Source organism: Sinocyclocheilus anshuiensis, unplaced genomic scaffold (genome assembly GCF_001515605.1).
Source record: "Sinocyclocheilus anshuiensis isolate Anshui unplaced genomic scaffold, SAMN03320099.WGS_v1.1 scaffold407, whole genome shotgun sequence".
NCBI classification, from domain to species: Eukaryota; Metazoa; Chordata; class Actinopteri; order Cypriniformes; family Cyprinidae; genus Sinocyclocheilus; species Sinocyclocheilus anshuiensis.
In genome coordinates this window covers 1,825,079-1,841,469 of record NW_015552593.1, presented here as the reverse complement: position 1 = coordinate 1,841,469, position 16,391 = coordinate 1,825,079, and the positions used below count along the sequence as shown (strand labels likewise).

At 36.3% G+C, this 16,391-nt stretch overlaps 1 protein-coding gene across 1 annotated transcript in view; it reads left to right on the top strand.

Moving 5' to 3' along the window:
• LOC107665562 (collagen alpha-1(XIX) chain-like) overlaps window positions 1-16,391 on the top strand; it is a 103,048-nt gene that overhangs the window by 21,162 nt on the left and 65,495 nt on the right. The window contains exon 10 of the mRNA XM_016456484.1: window positions 14,782-14,835. Within this exon, the coding sequence (XP_016311970.1) occupies window positions 14,782-14,835 (54 nt within the window). The remainder of the gene's footprint in view (window positions 1-14,781; window positions 14,836-16,391) is intronic.

Genomic DNA, 16,391 nt, shown 5'->3' with positions numbered 1-16,391 from the left:
TGAGTGGCATCGCTGTGGTGTTAGTATGTTAACGGAGGCTTTGAGCTGTATCTTGCTGTAAGATTGATGCCACACTAACAGATTTGTATTATCTCAACGTGCTTGAGAAATCGTTAGTCTATCATTAGTTTCTTTCCGTTGTCTTCATGGGTAATAATAGGGCCACAGTCTGCAAACGGCACTGTTAGACTTTTAGCATAAAGCACTTAGCACTTTTAGGGTGTCATAAACGCATTTTAGGAGGATATCTGCAGAAATTGCGAAGGCATTCCTGTGAATTTCACTGTACTGTGTGACAGGTGGTAAATGAAGCCTGATGTTTCTCTGCAGATGTTATGAAGATCTCTCATGAAATAACTTTGGTAGTGCAAAACAAGTGAGACAAAAGCTTTTGAAAATAATATCTCTAGAAGTGGAAGTAATCTGTGTGATTTCACGACCAAAACTAGTGAACTACCTACCTAGACAGTATTTTAAGGCATCAAATTCATGTCAGTGCTGCCTTTAAAAATACCTTATTTTGACCAATATTGTTTGCTTATGGCAATCCCAGTTTGCACTGGAAAAACTTGGCGGAAAAAAATCTTAAGGTGGCAAATGGGAGAAAAATGTTGATTTTATACATATTTGTGAATTGTGGTGTCTTCAGAAATGCCTTTTTAAAAATAAGGTAAAAAAAAACAAGCTTCTGTTCAAAGGTTAGATCGTTAAGATTTTTTAAAAACATTTTTTGAAACTCTCTTATGCTCACTACGGCTGCTAATATTGTTATAATATTGTAAAATATTATTACTATTTAAAATAGCTGTTTTCTATTTGAATATGTTTTAGAATGTAATTTATTTCTGTGATGGCAAAAATGAATTTTCAGAAACCATTATTAATCTAATATGCTGATTTGGTGCTAAAGTATTATTATTATTATTATTATTAATGTTGAAATCAGTTGTGCTGCTTAATATTTTTATTTTTATTTACAGTGATATGTTTTTCTTCAGGATTCTTTGAATAGAAAAAAAAGATCTTTTGTGACATTATAAACATCTTTACAGTCACTTTCTTAAAAAATAAAAATAAAAAAAATATTCCTGACCGAAAACTTTTGAATAATAGTATAAAATAGTAGTTTTACCAAGTTTTTTTTATTTGTAATAGTTTTATGCATTTTAGAATACACTGAAAAAAATTGTGTAGAAACAATTTTCACTCAGAAATGGATAGTTAATTTCACAAATAATTACTAAAAATGGCAAGTAATATGTTGAATTGAATATGAAAATTTTAAGTAGACAGACTGAAATATTATCTTGTAAAATGTTCTTAGTTTCTTTCACAACTCTGAAAAATCTTTTTACTGTGTAAAAGTAGCAAAAACAAAAGATTGTGGGGGTTTTGAAGTTATAATTAAAAAGATTATTAGAGCATGTTTTATAAACATGTTTATGTCTTTAATTCAGTGTGTTACTTGCCATTTCTTTGTAAGTATTTGTGAAATTGCATATGTGGCATCAAACTCTATACTGGAGTCAATAGTGTGGTGAGTGGAGTTAAATAATTGCCAATGTACAGTCTACTAAATCAGTCATTTATGAGTTTATATTTAAGTAAAACCTAGACGTGATACAGTGAGGCAGTTCACTAGGTTTTAAAACCAAGCTGAAGTGAGTGAAGTCACATAAAGTTAAGCAGGTTTTAAAAGCTTCTAATAGCTTTGCAGAAGAAGGGACACATATTCCAGAATTGTATTGCTGTTGTAAATTTTAAGAAAACTCTGTAGAGAAAATTAGCCCATGAAACTCGATTATGATAGACATCATTACCTAATTATGCTTATACAAATCTTCTCCGTTTCAGACTTGTACATTTCAAGCAACAATTTACAATTCAGTTATCAATCACTGATGAGCAGTGAGAGCAGTATTTGTCAGATATGGCCACAGCATTTGGTGTTTTCTGCTGGAAATGGATTTTCTCCTGCGTCTGGATGGCCTTTCTGACAGCAAGGTGAGTCTGTGTGAATCAATGCTGTTTTATAAATTGTTGAGGAGAGTATAGAGGTTGTCTAGAAGACTTTGAATAGCATCTTACAACTAGTAAGTGGTTTTCAAATAGAGTTTCTGTCACTGGTCTGAAATGGTTCTTCACATATAGTTCACTTCACAATGCTGATCCGTTCTGTTTGAGGAGGCATTTTGTGAAAGCATGTTTTTGTCTGCCTGCCAGTGGATCTTTACCAGATGCATATAATCTGCTAGAAAGGTTTCTTTTATCCTGGGGTGTCTTCAGAGACCTGAAATCAGATTACTGCGATGGGATCTTTTCCATCAGTCGGTTGGGATTAGATGCTGACAGACCACAGGGGACATAGTCTGCATGGCATGGCTTCACATGCTTTGTATCGGACTGAGCTGTTCACTTCTGGAGTCTTAATCGGAGAGTGACTTTGTGGAAGAAAAGGATTTGATTGAAGGGAATTACTTACTGGAACGGCTGTAGCTGCTGGAGATGGGCTTTACAGTTTTTGTGAAGTTTAAGAAGACTCTGACTGAGTTTAGGCTGGCAAAATGTTAAGGTCCTGAAATGTGGCCTTTTGTTCAGTACAAATGATTTTTTTTGCTCGCAGGGCAACACTGTATTGAAATTCCTTTTTTCTTCCACTGCTCTTATTAAGTTTGAATTGTTTAATGTTTTCAGATTATTTCAAACTCTGTGTATTTTGCACATTTTATATTAAAACGTTTTTAATTAGACAATATGCATAGTTTGAATTAATCAGATTAATTACATGCAAAATATTTGAGACCAGCCTCCAAATTAAGTAAATTAAAGATTATGTACATTTTATTGTGGCGTAAAGGGTACATTTAGAATTTGTTTACTGTATTAATAATAATAATAAAAAAGAAAAAGTTTGAGGAATTGATAATTTCCTGGCTGAAAATGACCTTTTCCGTTATGTTTATGGCCATCTATCAACTCTAAAACACAACACAAAGAATAAATATGTCATTCAAAATACAGCTTACCTCTGAAAAACAAATACAGAAAATGTGACCCTGGACCACAAAACCAGTCTTAAGTCGCTGGGGTATATTTGTAGCAATAGCCAAAAATACATTGTATGGGTCAAAATTATTGATTTTTCTTTTATGCCAAAAATCATTAGGATATTAAGTAAAGATCATGTTCCATGAAGATATTTTGTAAATTTCCTACTGTAAATATATTAAAACTTAATTTTTGATTAGTCATTTGCATTGCTAAGATCTTCATTTGGACAACTTTAAAGGCGATTTTCTCAATATTTTGATTTTTTTTGCTCCTTCGGATTCCAGATTATCCTAACAAACCATACATCAATGGAAAGCTTATTATTTTATTTTATTTTATTCAGCTTTCAGATGATGTATAAATCTCAATTTCGAAAAATTGACCCTTATGACTGGTTTTGTGATCCAGGATCACAAATGTCCTTCATATTAACGAGGTACATTGTGCTGTATTTTTACAGAATTCTTTTAATGTTTGTTTCCATATTATTGATCATAGTCACAGGGTTACAGTTCACTGTAATCCATTAAGTAATAGTCATATAATTTTTCACTTTCTTAAGATGTCATAAACTTGTCTAAAAAGTCCTGAATTCTCTTCCATTTTGCTGCAGACTTTCAAAACCATGACCTTGGCATTGTAAGCTTCAGTCACTCTCAATCGCACTTCCTCAATTTTACAAATTTATGCAGATCCAAAACTTAAAATACAAGCTTTCCTTAAACTTTAACACTGTTCTTTTATTGCCTTGCAAGCACTGGACAATTTCTTTCCTCAAAAGTGAGTCTAGTGTCGTTTTCTTCTGGTGAACGGGTAAACCTGGCCTGACGGGAGGGCAGAGCATTGCAGGTGAAAAGGTAAACAGCTTCAGTTTATCACCTTGAACGCAAGGAGAATTCACATTCTGATTTCCATTTCATGCTATTAATATTTGATTTAGCTGCACAGTCACGGCTATAGTGGAGTCTGAGTTCATGCTGTCTTCTAAAAAGCAAACACTCCCTTCTCTCCTACGTTCTCTTTTATTGCGTTACAAGCAAATAAACAAACATATTTGCATAAACTTGCTGTGGCTTGGAAACCAATGCAGCTCTTGTTAGGAGTTTGCAATGAACTGCATACATATTCATGTGTATATAAATCCCTTTATGCAGATGGGCAATTTAACATGCTATAATTAAGAATGTCCAATTCGTAATCATCTCACCATGATCAGACCAAAGAGAACACAACTGACTTGTAGACAGAAAGAGAGAGACTGTGTTTCTTTGGCACCAGGAGTGCATCACAGAGAGTGAACTGTAATTATGAGCTGATGCAGAACCACTAAAACGGTTTAATTGAATCTCATTAGAGAACAATAGGCTGTTTTAGTAAACATTTAAACAGGGTAGCCTACAGTAAACTGTGATGTTGCTAGAACCATTTCTAGTTGAGCTGTATCATACAACATATGGTGTGTTTTTGGAAACATGAATGATTTTGAATTTGTGTTTCATTTGTTATTAATGACAATTAATACATTTCATTCTATGAACCACACAAAGTTGTAAATAAAAGATTGTTGGACTAGGTTTTACAAGAAAATACTATTTGTCTACTTCAAAATTACACTTTTAATTCAATGTGTTACTTGCCGTTTCTTTGTAATTGTGAAATTGTGAAACACCATTTTTTTTTGGTCCAGTGTATGGTGGAATTGCATTTCTTTGAATGCTCTAATTAAATGTATCATCTGTATTATAGACTCCGATTTTGATGTGCATATATTATGGATATTAAGTTACCTGAAAACATTGTGGTGAAGATTTTGTGGTGCAATATGGTGCAATTTAAATGATGGATGTTAGGGTTTTTTTGTCAAATTGTGTACAAAAATTTTATTTTTACAATAGAGTATAAAATGCAGAATTAGGGGCCGTTCATGTAGAACACGTTTGTCCATTCCAATGCGCTACTTTTCCATTGTTTTTCTATGTAAACACATGCTGGACAGTTGTGTATGGCTGTTGCACTCACGTTTCGCGTCTATTGCAGTGTCACATTTTTAAGAAGCCGTGTCTTTAAGTATTTAAACTTTTATCAATGTCAGTTCCAAAACAGTGGACCAATCAAAAGACCCTGGAGGCGGGTCAAGCATTGCAAGCGTTTGTTTACAGTAGCAACAAGTTAAAAGTATTTCAACTTTTACAAACAGCGCTGCTTATCAATGTCAGTTCCAAAACAGTGGACCAATCAAAAGACCCTGGAGGCGGGTCAAGCATTGCAAGCTTTTGTTTACAGTAGCAACAAGTTAAAAGTATTTCAACTTTTACAAACAGCGCTGCTTATCAATGTCAGTTCCAAAACAGTGGACCAATCAAAAGACCCTGGAGGCGGGTCAAGCATTGCAAGCTTTTGTTTACAGTAGCAACAAGTTAAAAGTATTTCAACTTTTACAAACAGCGCTGCTTATCAATGTCAGTTCCAAAACAGTGGACCAATCAAAAGACCCTGGAGGCGGGTCAAGCATTGCAAGCTTTTGTTTACAGTAGCAACAAGTTAAAAGTATTTCAACTTTTACAAACAGCGCTGCTTATCAATGTCAGTTCCAAAACAGTGGACCAATCAAAAGACCCTGGAGGCGGGGCAAGCATTGCAAGCTTTTGCTTACAGTAGCAACTGTTTTATTTGACGGCAACATGGCGGAGGAGGCATTCTGCACTGCCCGCCTTTCAAAGCCATTCCTGAGCACTGCAACTCGCGCTTTTATACGCATAGACGTGTTCTGTGTGAATGGCCCTTGGTCCAAATTGATGCAAATCAAGCGTAGCGTTAGTTCTGGCAGGTCACTTTAGTTAAGCTCGCATCAGCTGACTCTCAGCTGATCCCCATCTACCTATAGGAATACGACACCTATCTAAGCATTCATATATAAGGTCCCTCAGTATTATCAGCAGTTTTCGCATTGCTCAATAGCTAATTACCCTCCTCCATCCCCAGCTCCTCCTCTGTCAGTCAGGATTCAGCCTTCTGATTCTCATTTGAATCAGACTAATTCTAAATGTGTACATTAAATTATTGAACTTTAATGATATCTGCAATACATTCATTTTGGTTCTGTTCTGTTTACCCTGGGGGGTTATCGCTGCTCTCCCTGCTCTTATCCATGCTAGGCTGCATGGATGCGTAGGGAGTTCTTGCCCAGAACAGAACCATACCGCCAATCCAAACTGTATGCTAATTGTCAGTCATCTTTGACGATAGTGCTCCTGACAGAAATTATGATTTGTCACTCAACTTGTGTTGAACTATGAAATACTTCTGTTGTGACTCTTTCTTTGAATTTCACTGAATTCAACTTAAACATTCAAATTTGGCATCCTGTGCAGCTTTGCGAATTCACTTTAAATTCATACTCCTAGATTGAAAGGCAGCCAGTTCTCACATTCTTTTTGCCCATCCCTGTACCGAACAGTTAGATCCTTCCACTGGCAGTTTGTAAAGCCGCATTGTTACACAGCACTGAGGGACCAGAGATCAAATAGTTTGGATTGGATCTCCAATTAATCAAACGTAACTGAGAGTTGTCGTGACATGTTGTAGAAACCAAATGCTCAGCAAGGTGCACATATTCTCAGCCATTCTCACTGCTGTCACATATTAGCATCTTCTGAGGTCCGACATGCAGCTGTCAGCCTCACCTGCTAGACCATTAAGCACATCTGATCCTTTAGTACATGCTGGAACATCTATTTCAATTGTAAGTTCACAGAAGACATTGTACATTTTTTAGAATGACGAAAATGAGGCTATTAAGATACAGTAAAAATAAAAACTATAAAATGTGGGTATTTTATATTGAAGTTTATATTGATTTGTTTTGACAGATCTGAGCATTGCATGTGAGTTTTGAAATCTTATAGGGGACACATCATTTGTTCAGTCAGAGACAGAAGTTCTGTTACATCATCCAAGGACTCCAGGCTATGATGATTTTGTTATATTCATTTTTTTAATAATTAAAAAAAATAAAAAAAAACATTGACTTTTATTTCATAACATCTAATAAAAGCAAGTTCTTGGAGGCATACTTCCTAAATATGTTTTTTCTGTTAATATTTTAACACTTCAGCACTTTAGAATTGGATTAGCAAACTTTGTATAAATGTATAAAGAGATGTATGTTTTGAATTTTTTCCCCACCCTTTTTTCTTGAGCTTTTCTTTTGGACATTTTAGGCCAATATTTTGTTGTTGTTTTTTTGTGGAAAATGTGTGCAGAAGTGTCAGCATTACACCGAAGTACAGGTGCAATTCTATATTTGATGAAAAGATGAACTCAATGAATCATTAATGGGCTCATAAAACAACACAATGCATTCTTGTTTTCCACAGACATTTACTGCAGGACATAAATGCAAATATCGTATCTAATGCTTTTTGAAAAGGGGTTATGGTTTCTTCTCCATGGTACTGTATTTATTGTTATTTTTTTCATTCTATACAAGAGTATAGTTCAGGACGGTGTAGGATATCAGACCGAATCAGACAATCTGTGTTTTCACTATATTTTGGATATAAATATCCATTGCAGAGTTGATGTTATACGGCTCGTTCAATGACTCGCTGGCCGTCTCAGTGATCAGCCGTAAAACAGTGATTCTGTCCAAATTCCCTTTAAAATCTTAAATGATTCCCTTTGAGCTAAATTGACCTGTTTCCCTTACAACGGAGCACATTGCTTTTATAATACTTGCATATGCCTGTTTTTCTGGACAACTTGTGTGTGTAATGGATCAGACGAGAAACTTCAAGTGGTTGTCATCTTTTATTTTGGAGACTGTCAGTTTTTTTTTCTCCAGCCAGGGACATTGGCAAGGGTACAGTTGCCCCATCCTTGATTATATTGCTGTGGTGACAGGCAGTTTTACAGCCCGTCTGATAGATTTAGCCATACTTTTGGGGGTGTGTTTAGACTGAACAGCCTCCCATGTCATTCAGCTGGCCATCAAAGTGTCTCAGAAACACCCATTGTGGCCAATTCTGATTGAGCTTTGATATGAAAATAAACTCTTTTTTTTTTGCCAGTCTGCTGTTCTCGTTAAATAATGTAATGGTGGGAAGAGATTTTAGCTCATTGTAAGCAAGAACTTTCTGATTTCTGCTTCAGTACAAAAACATGGTTGAATGTATAGATCTGGTTTACATTTTCTCATGATTAAAGTATAGTGCTTACTTTAGGAGGCCCTTCTCATTTGGTTGTTGTTTATCTTGAATGCAATGTAGAAACGAGGCAGCAATTGGTAGAGGTCGCTGTTGTCGGTCAACCATTGTGATCCATTATTCTTTCTTCCTCTGTTTACTAATGTTTACTTTTTGTATTAAATTATTATACCTATTCAAGTATTGAAAATGTACTCTCTAGTTTTAATTTTGGATGCGTAAGCAGTGTTTTTCTGTTGTTTTCATTGTTTTTTGATCAGCATCTTGAACCAAGAGTTTTGCATTTTTACATGACTGAAATTAAAAATTTAAATAAAAAAAATCTAAAAATGCATCTTAGCACCCTTCAGTCTATTCTACTCTGCTCCGCCTGTTTTTGAAAACAAGAATGCATCCTATATGACAAATAGCTGTTCAAAGAGAGAGGTTGGGCAAAAAGCCTTTATATGGAGATGGTTTGGGTTGTATTATGCAAATTTCTAGCTGCAGGCATGTGCTCCGTTATCCAAAATAATCCACATTCATCAATATTAGAATGAGGGTATTTATGTGCATGCATAAAACAAATATAAATAAACATAAATAAACACATTCATGTACAGATATGCACACTTGGTTTGAATCTGCTGGAGCACAAATTTCTGTACATAATTATTAGTCTTTTTAATGAAGTCAGCTTACATTTGTGAGTTAACAGTCCTTTATCTTTGTAAATACATTAATATTTTTTTCCCCAGAAATGCTTTATGGCAGATGTAACCTACTCAGCTTCGCTTACTAGACATCGAAAATAGACATGTATCATCGCTTCTTAGTTCACAGCTGTGAGATGAGCATTTTGTGCCAGTGTTTTACACGGTTCGTTGAGAAATCTGGGCAGAGGCGTGTATTCGGTGTAGTGGTATTTACATGACGTCAGTGTGAGAGTTGCAATTGTTTAAGAATGAGTGTGCAATATCAGATATGATATTTCCTTGGGAAAATCCTTACTGCAATGAATGGCTATTTCATAAACATGACTGGCAGATGAATTGTAGATAGCATCGGCTGAGACTTTCGAGTTACTTCCACGCCTTGAAAAAGGCGTGCTTGAGTGGATACGCAAAAACAGATAAATCTTCAACAAAGCCACCGTCAACTGCTCTTTGAAAATCTGCTGCATTTTCTTAACATAATGGAGGCATTTTCCAAACTTCCCTCATTAAATATGATTGCCCTTGATGTTGAAAAGTCAGAACTTCTCAGTTTCCATACTTTCCTTAACTATAAAGTGCTTACAACCAGGACTCTTCCTTGAGCTGGCCTCCTGGCCAAACTGAGCAATTGATAGAGAAGGACTTTGATTAGAGTGGTGACCTAGAACCTGATGGTCACTCTAGTTGAGCTCCATGATCATATGTGGAGATAGGAGAAATCTACAGAAGGACAACCATCACTGCAACACTCCACCCGTTCACCTTCCAACAGGACAATGACCCTAAACACAGCAAGAGTGGCTTATAGACAACTCTGTGAATGTCCTTGAGTGGCCCAGCCAATGTGGCTGAATTAAAACAATTCTGCAAAGAAGAGTTATTAGAATATATATATATATATATATATATATATAGAGAGAGAGAGAGATGCATATTATTAGCAAATTGCCTATTTATTAGTACTTGTAAAGCACATATTAATGCCTTATTCTGCTTGACCATATTTTAGCAGCAAATAGTGATCTTAAAATAAAGTGTGACCGTATATATATGGTCAAACTTTATTTTAAGATCTCTATTCTCACTAATTCTTACTATTAACAGCAACTTTTGCCTCTTGAACTCCTAATTTGCTGCTAAAATATGGTCAAGCAGAACCTTTTTCTAGTCAAGGATTGTCCAAATGAGTCACCGAGTGAGTCTTTTAAATGATTCATACTGCTAAATTATGTATTTAAAACTGATTTGTGAGTCTTTTTGATTAAAAAGAACTAGCTCATATGGATCATCCGTTTGTGAATCAAACTAGTTTTGCAGCATGATTGTTGTTGTCTACAGGTGGCGAGGACACTGCACATGAAATATTGATCTGATTCTTCTATTAATCTCATATATTGTCTGTTTATTGTCTTGGTTGTATTTTGTGGCACCCAGTCTTTCTGTCTCATCACACTCAGACTGCAAGGCCACAACTCTGCTAGAATGTCACCTTCTTTTGCCACGGCGCTGTATAAATTCAGTGTGCGTTTTGATGCTGTCTATCATTACTCTGATTGCAAGGGTGAAAAGGCAGCAGCTGGAGAGTCGTTCCTGTGGGATCACCTGGGAAAGATGTAAGAAATTTGATTAATGTACTGTAACATATGGCATTATTCACAGAGAGTCACCACCTTGAGTCAATTCGTTCTAATGGCTGACTAATTTAAGTCTTTTAAAGTCAATACCTGATATCTGAGGCCCACGGGGGTTACATGAGAACGCTTCGAATGGAATGTGCATGACGCCGTGTATCACTTGTCCGTTGAGACGCTCAGGGCATAACATGGCATGTTAGTTACACTATCCTTAAGGATATGACAGGTTACGTGTAGCGTTAATTTAGATGTCCTGAGCTATGAAAAGATGCAAATTTGTTTTTCAATACTTGTTTAGCAGAAGAAAGAATTTTTCATATGACACTTAAAATGTTTATTTGAAATGTAGAGTTGAGTGATATTTATGATAGACAAATTTCAATGGTAATGGTGAAGCAGCTCAGCATGTTTTCCTAAGTGAAAGTTTGATTCAGATAGTATCCGAGTACCTGAGCTCTACTACTTCAAACGTTTGTAGCAATGAATCGCTGAGCAAATGGAAACCCACAAAAAGCATTTCCTGGCGTAACCCCCTTGGCATTTGTGGCCAGCGCTTGAGATATCTCTGTTACTCCACTGGATCTTGTTCCAAAGGTCTTTGAAGCCTCTGAGATGGGCTGTGTTCATTTTAATGTCAATTTTATCTCAACCAACAGCTGAAAAAAAGCTGTGGAAATCGGTTGCTGCACATTAAATGTGTATTTGAGCAGTGTTGTAGGATGTTTATTATGTTTGTGAGTGTTTATGTCTATAAACATGTCTGCAAGTATCTGTGTGCTTGCATTAGCCAGATTTGCACACTTTGGATACTTAAGTCACGCTTAATAAAATACTGACTCCACTGGCATTTCCAAACAAATGTATACTAAAGCTTTTCTCAGAACTAACTTATTATTTTAAACAAATGGTGTCAATGTGAATGTGAATTTTTGTTTGGTTTTGTTCAATTTTGTTTGGTTTGTTTTTGTTTGGTTTCAGTTTCATTCGTCTGGGTTTGTTTAGATTTACTTGGTTTCATCTGGTTTGTTTGGTTTTGTCTGTTTGGGTTTTTGTTCTATTTATTTATTTATTTTTGTTTTGTTTTTTGTTTTGAGTTGGTGTATGAAGTCTTACAGGTGTCCTATCGGAATAACAATATGTCCACTAAATTTTAAATCTGTTGTTTTATAATTTGAAACCTGTGGAAGCTTTTGTTTTAACCAATTGGTGTCAATGCGTTTCGTTTCGTTTCATTTCGTTTTGTTTTTGTACAGGTGTCCTAGCAGTATAAACCCAAGGTTTTCAACTTTTAGTTTTGGAATTTGAAACCTATGGAAGCCTGTTTCAACCTTAGCAATTAAATTAAATTAAAATTAATTAAAATTTAAATAAATTTAAAATGAATGAATGAATGAATTAATTTTACTATGAGGTAGAAACCTGCTTCCATAGAAAGATCTTTTTGTGAAATGTTTTAATTGTGCTATATTTCTTTAAAACAAAATCAAAGCCTCTTGATTTAATATTTCATCTGATGTGATGATATTCATATATTAAGTGCTGCTATGGTGTCCAAACACTTCTTGGGACCGCTGTGTGTGTGTGTGTGTGTGCCTCTGTATTGGGAAGAAGCCAGATTGTATTGCGACCTGGCCTGTTCTGCAGCCAGGACGCACTGTGAAGTACATAATTATCAGGCAAGTGAGCAGAGATCCCTGCGGCATTTTGACCTCACACTGGCGTGACGAGACCGAGACAGGGACGCAGCCCTGATTTTAACCCATCCTTCACCTCCCTGCTCGTGCTGAAATGCCCAGGGCAAGCAGAGGCTAACTATGTAGTCAGTCTCTCCATCCTCACTCCCGAGGTAGGAACAGCCTGTAGACCTGGAGCTGGTGAATGCAGCTGTTCTTAACTGGGGCTGCTCTTGGGGAGGTGGGACAACAAAGGAAAGGTGCACTGGTTCCCTCAAGGAGTCATTAGATTGTGCTGAAAGCAGGACGGGAGTGCTCTCTCCAAAGACCCCTCTGAACATACATCATTTAAGAGCAGCCGAGCTCTAACCTCCATCATGCCATCCCAATGCGAGCTTCCCTTCACCTGCGTTTTCACAGTACTGCAATCCTGATCAAGTGCAGATTCTTACTTGCATCTATCTTTGATAGCCTCAGCCAAAGATTGTGTAGAACGATAGGTGTAGAAAGTAATCGCTCGCTGGATTGAGGTCCTGTTGAAAATGGAACACTAACTTGCTGAACACTGCAAGTATACAGTGCATACTGTCCATTTTCTTTAAATAGTATGTGAAATAATAGGCATTATGCAACAATAAATGCTTTAAATTTTAGGATACAACTTTGTTACATGCAGAGAGTTGCATGTGAGTTGGGGACAAGTAATTTGACATTTTTTATTTTATTTATATTTATAATAATATATTTTATGTACTTTATGTATTTTGTTCTTTTAAATTATTATTTTTTATATATTAATGTCTTATTGGAAGCAGTGTGAAGCAGTTATGTTCTTTTTTTTTATTTTAATTTAATTACATTTAAGTTTATTTATTTTTATATTTTATTATTTTTATTTATTTTAATTGACTTTTGTTTTAATGCATTTAATTTTTTGCTTGGATTTTATTGCTTTTATTTAATTTTTATATGTATTTATTTTTCTATTCTATTCTATTCTATTCTGTCTGACCACATGGCAGGTGTAAACATGGTCCGGATTAGTAAGCAAGCAACAGCGCTCTCTTGCAGTTTCATTAATCGTTGTTCAGAAGAGCGCAAGTGAATAGGAACTGCTAAAATGACATATCTAAAATATTATTCAAATACAATAATCATATTTTTTTATGAAGCCTCACGATCATCATTTTCACAAAAAAAGAGTCTCACAGCTGATGCAAAAGGAGGCTTGCCAGATTTACGCATCTTATTTGTATTGACCTGGTTTTATGGAGAAGGGCTCCAGATTAGTGTTCTCGAGCCCAAGCTTTCACTCAACTGTCTTGACAAGCCTCGCCATCATAAGTGTAAATTAGTCGCACCTCTATCCGTGGACTCGGAGACATTATTAAAAAAAAGGGCGATCCACTCATCTGGCCCTAATATAATTCAGTATTAATAGTCTCACGCGAAAGCTTAACTAAGACAAATTGCTGTATTTTGAGGGCCAGCGTTCCCGTCTCTCGAAGTACCTTCTGACTTATTTCAGAGATCTCTCTCTGTGTAGCTGCCGGTCTTGATGTGTCACACCTAACAAGAGCCGCTGTAAATTTAGCCTGTCGATACGTGTCAGGCCTCATTTATCAGCCACCTCTGCTCGGCCGGTTTTCCCTCCCTCACCTTCTTGTATTCCTCCCCCCACTACCTGTTCTCTCTCTTTTGCTTTTCAGCACTAGCAGTTTTGACTTTGCCTGTGGTTTTGCCTTATCTCCAATCAGATTCCCTCTCACAAAGCCCTGGCAGGCAGGTGATGGGAATTCTAATCCCGGCTCCAGCCGGAAGGCTTGAGAAAAAAAGTGTGTGGTTTTGTGTGTATATTTAGGGTGTGCAATTTGTGCAAATCATTCACTAAAAAGCACAGAAGTGAGAAAACAGATTTGTCATTTAAATGAGGCCATCTCAACACCTTGAGACACTCATTCTTGCCATCGGTGAGATAAGCCGCTGTGCTTCACTGACATGATTTTCACTATATGATGGCTGGTGCGGCTCCCTGCTGAATTCCTAAATTGGGGGAAGTCAAACTGATACATTGTCTGCTGACTGGAAAGATTTTCCCCTAAGTTGTCCTGCCAGGATGCTGTGAGGACCCGGACTCTGTGATTAAACTGGCTCTTGTTCTTTGTGTCTCCTCAGGGTTTGAAAGGAGATCGTTTTGTGTGTATATTTAGGGTGTGCAATTTGTGCAAATCATTCACTAAAAAGCACAGAAGTGAGAAAACAGATTTGTCATTTAAATGAGGCCATCTCAACACCTTGAGACACTCATTCTTGCCATCGGTGAGATAAGCCGCTGTGCTTCACTGACATGATTTTCACTATATGATGGCTGGTGCGGCTCCCTGCTGAATTCCTAAATTGGGGGAAGTCAAACTGATACATTGTCTGCTGACTGGAAAGATTTTCGCCTAAGTTGTTCTGTCAGGATGCTGTGAGGAGTCCAACTCTGTGATTAAACTGGTTCCTGTTCTTTGTGTCTCCTCAGGGTTTGAAAGGAGATCCTGGACCTCAAGGCCTACCTGGTCTCAAAGGTGATAAAGTAAGTCGCCCTGCAAGTTTGATTTCTTGTACCAACCTTTACAAACTGTAGCACAGAGAGCGATAGAGGCATAGTCTCTATGATCTTAGGGGTGTTTTTCAGTCAGTGAACTTTCCAGAATTTTTCTATACAGTATATAGAAAGCCACAGAGGCCTATATATGCGAGTCATATACTTGCCTGAACATTTTGAAGGTTCTTTTTTTATTTTTATCATTTTAACATTTTAAAGTTTGAAAATGTCACTGCTAAACTTTCTAGAACTCACATTTTCCCCATCTCAGGCCCAGGACATTACTAGAGACTCCTCCAGACCAATATTCAGATTAGCGGTCAACGGATATTGGTTTCTCAGTGGCAGATTCTGCAACCCATCCAATCATAAATATGTGGTGACAGCCTTGCAAAATGTCAATAGTTATTTGTTAGAACTCAAATATGACGTCAGAAAGGTCAAACTACAGAATTTAAAGGAGGAAATGTCTGCATAGTAGGGTTGAACAGAAAATGAGTGACAAACATGAGTTTTGCAGTTTATAAGAAACTGCATAAAACACTTTTAGGAAAAAAAAGCACATATTGAAATGATATTTTAATTTTAGAAGATAAATATTTATGTAAATTCTTATTTTATATAATCAATTAAAATGTAATGGTGAATGGGATATTCACTGGCTGATATTCTAAGTAAAAAGAGTTACACTAAGGTTCAAAAGTCTGGGGTCTTTACGATTTTTTTTAAATAAACTTTTGAAGTAATTACATTTCTCAGTATTTCAAGATAAAAATATCAAATGTGTCTCTAATAATAATGTGTAGTTTAATTTCCTGTTGATTTATATCAGTAGTAATCAATGTGGACATAAGTGGGGCACAGATGACACATTTTTCATGAGAATGACTCATGCTTATTGACACTGATTTAACATGCTATGTGCACAAGACCAAATCCAGAGATGCGAGTTTCAAAATCAAACTTTAGTATGTTGTTTCACAAGCCATATATTTCATTTACTGTATATAATATAGATCAATTTCTCAGCCAAGAGTGAACTCTAGTCACTTCAGTAACTGTTTGAATCAGGTATTGGTTGCGGAATGTAAAGGTATCCTTTTTATATTATGATATTAATTTACTAAAATCCTTTTAAGAACCATGACCACTGATGGTACAAGGAAACATGCGATCATTGATCATGTAGCTTATATTGCATGTGCTGTGTGTAGCATATGGTAAATGCCTTTGTAAATCAGGCAGATGAAATGCTGCTCTGTTTTGTGGGATGTGGGAATCAATTTTATTACTGGAAGTCGCATTTGTAGTGATCGTGAAAACCATAATGTACACTACGTGAGAACAAACAAGAAAATAGAAAATGTAGTGTAACTCGGATTGAGCGTAAATATTAAAGGAATGTTTCAGATTATGAACAGGCTAATCTCTATAGGGCCTTTCGCACCGCGGGAACCTTTTCATAGTACCAGAACTAATTGTGGAACTACCCACTTTTTGGCGTTTTCGCACCGCCGCAACTGGGTGAGGTTTTAGTACCGGAC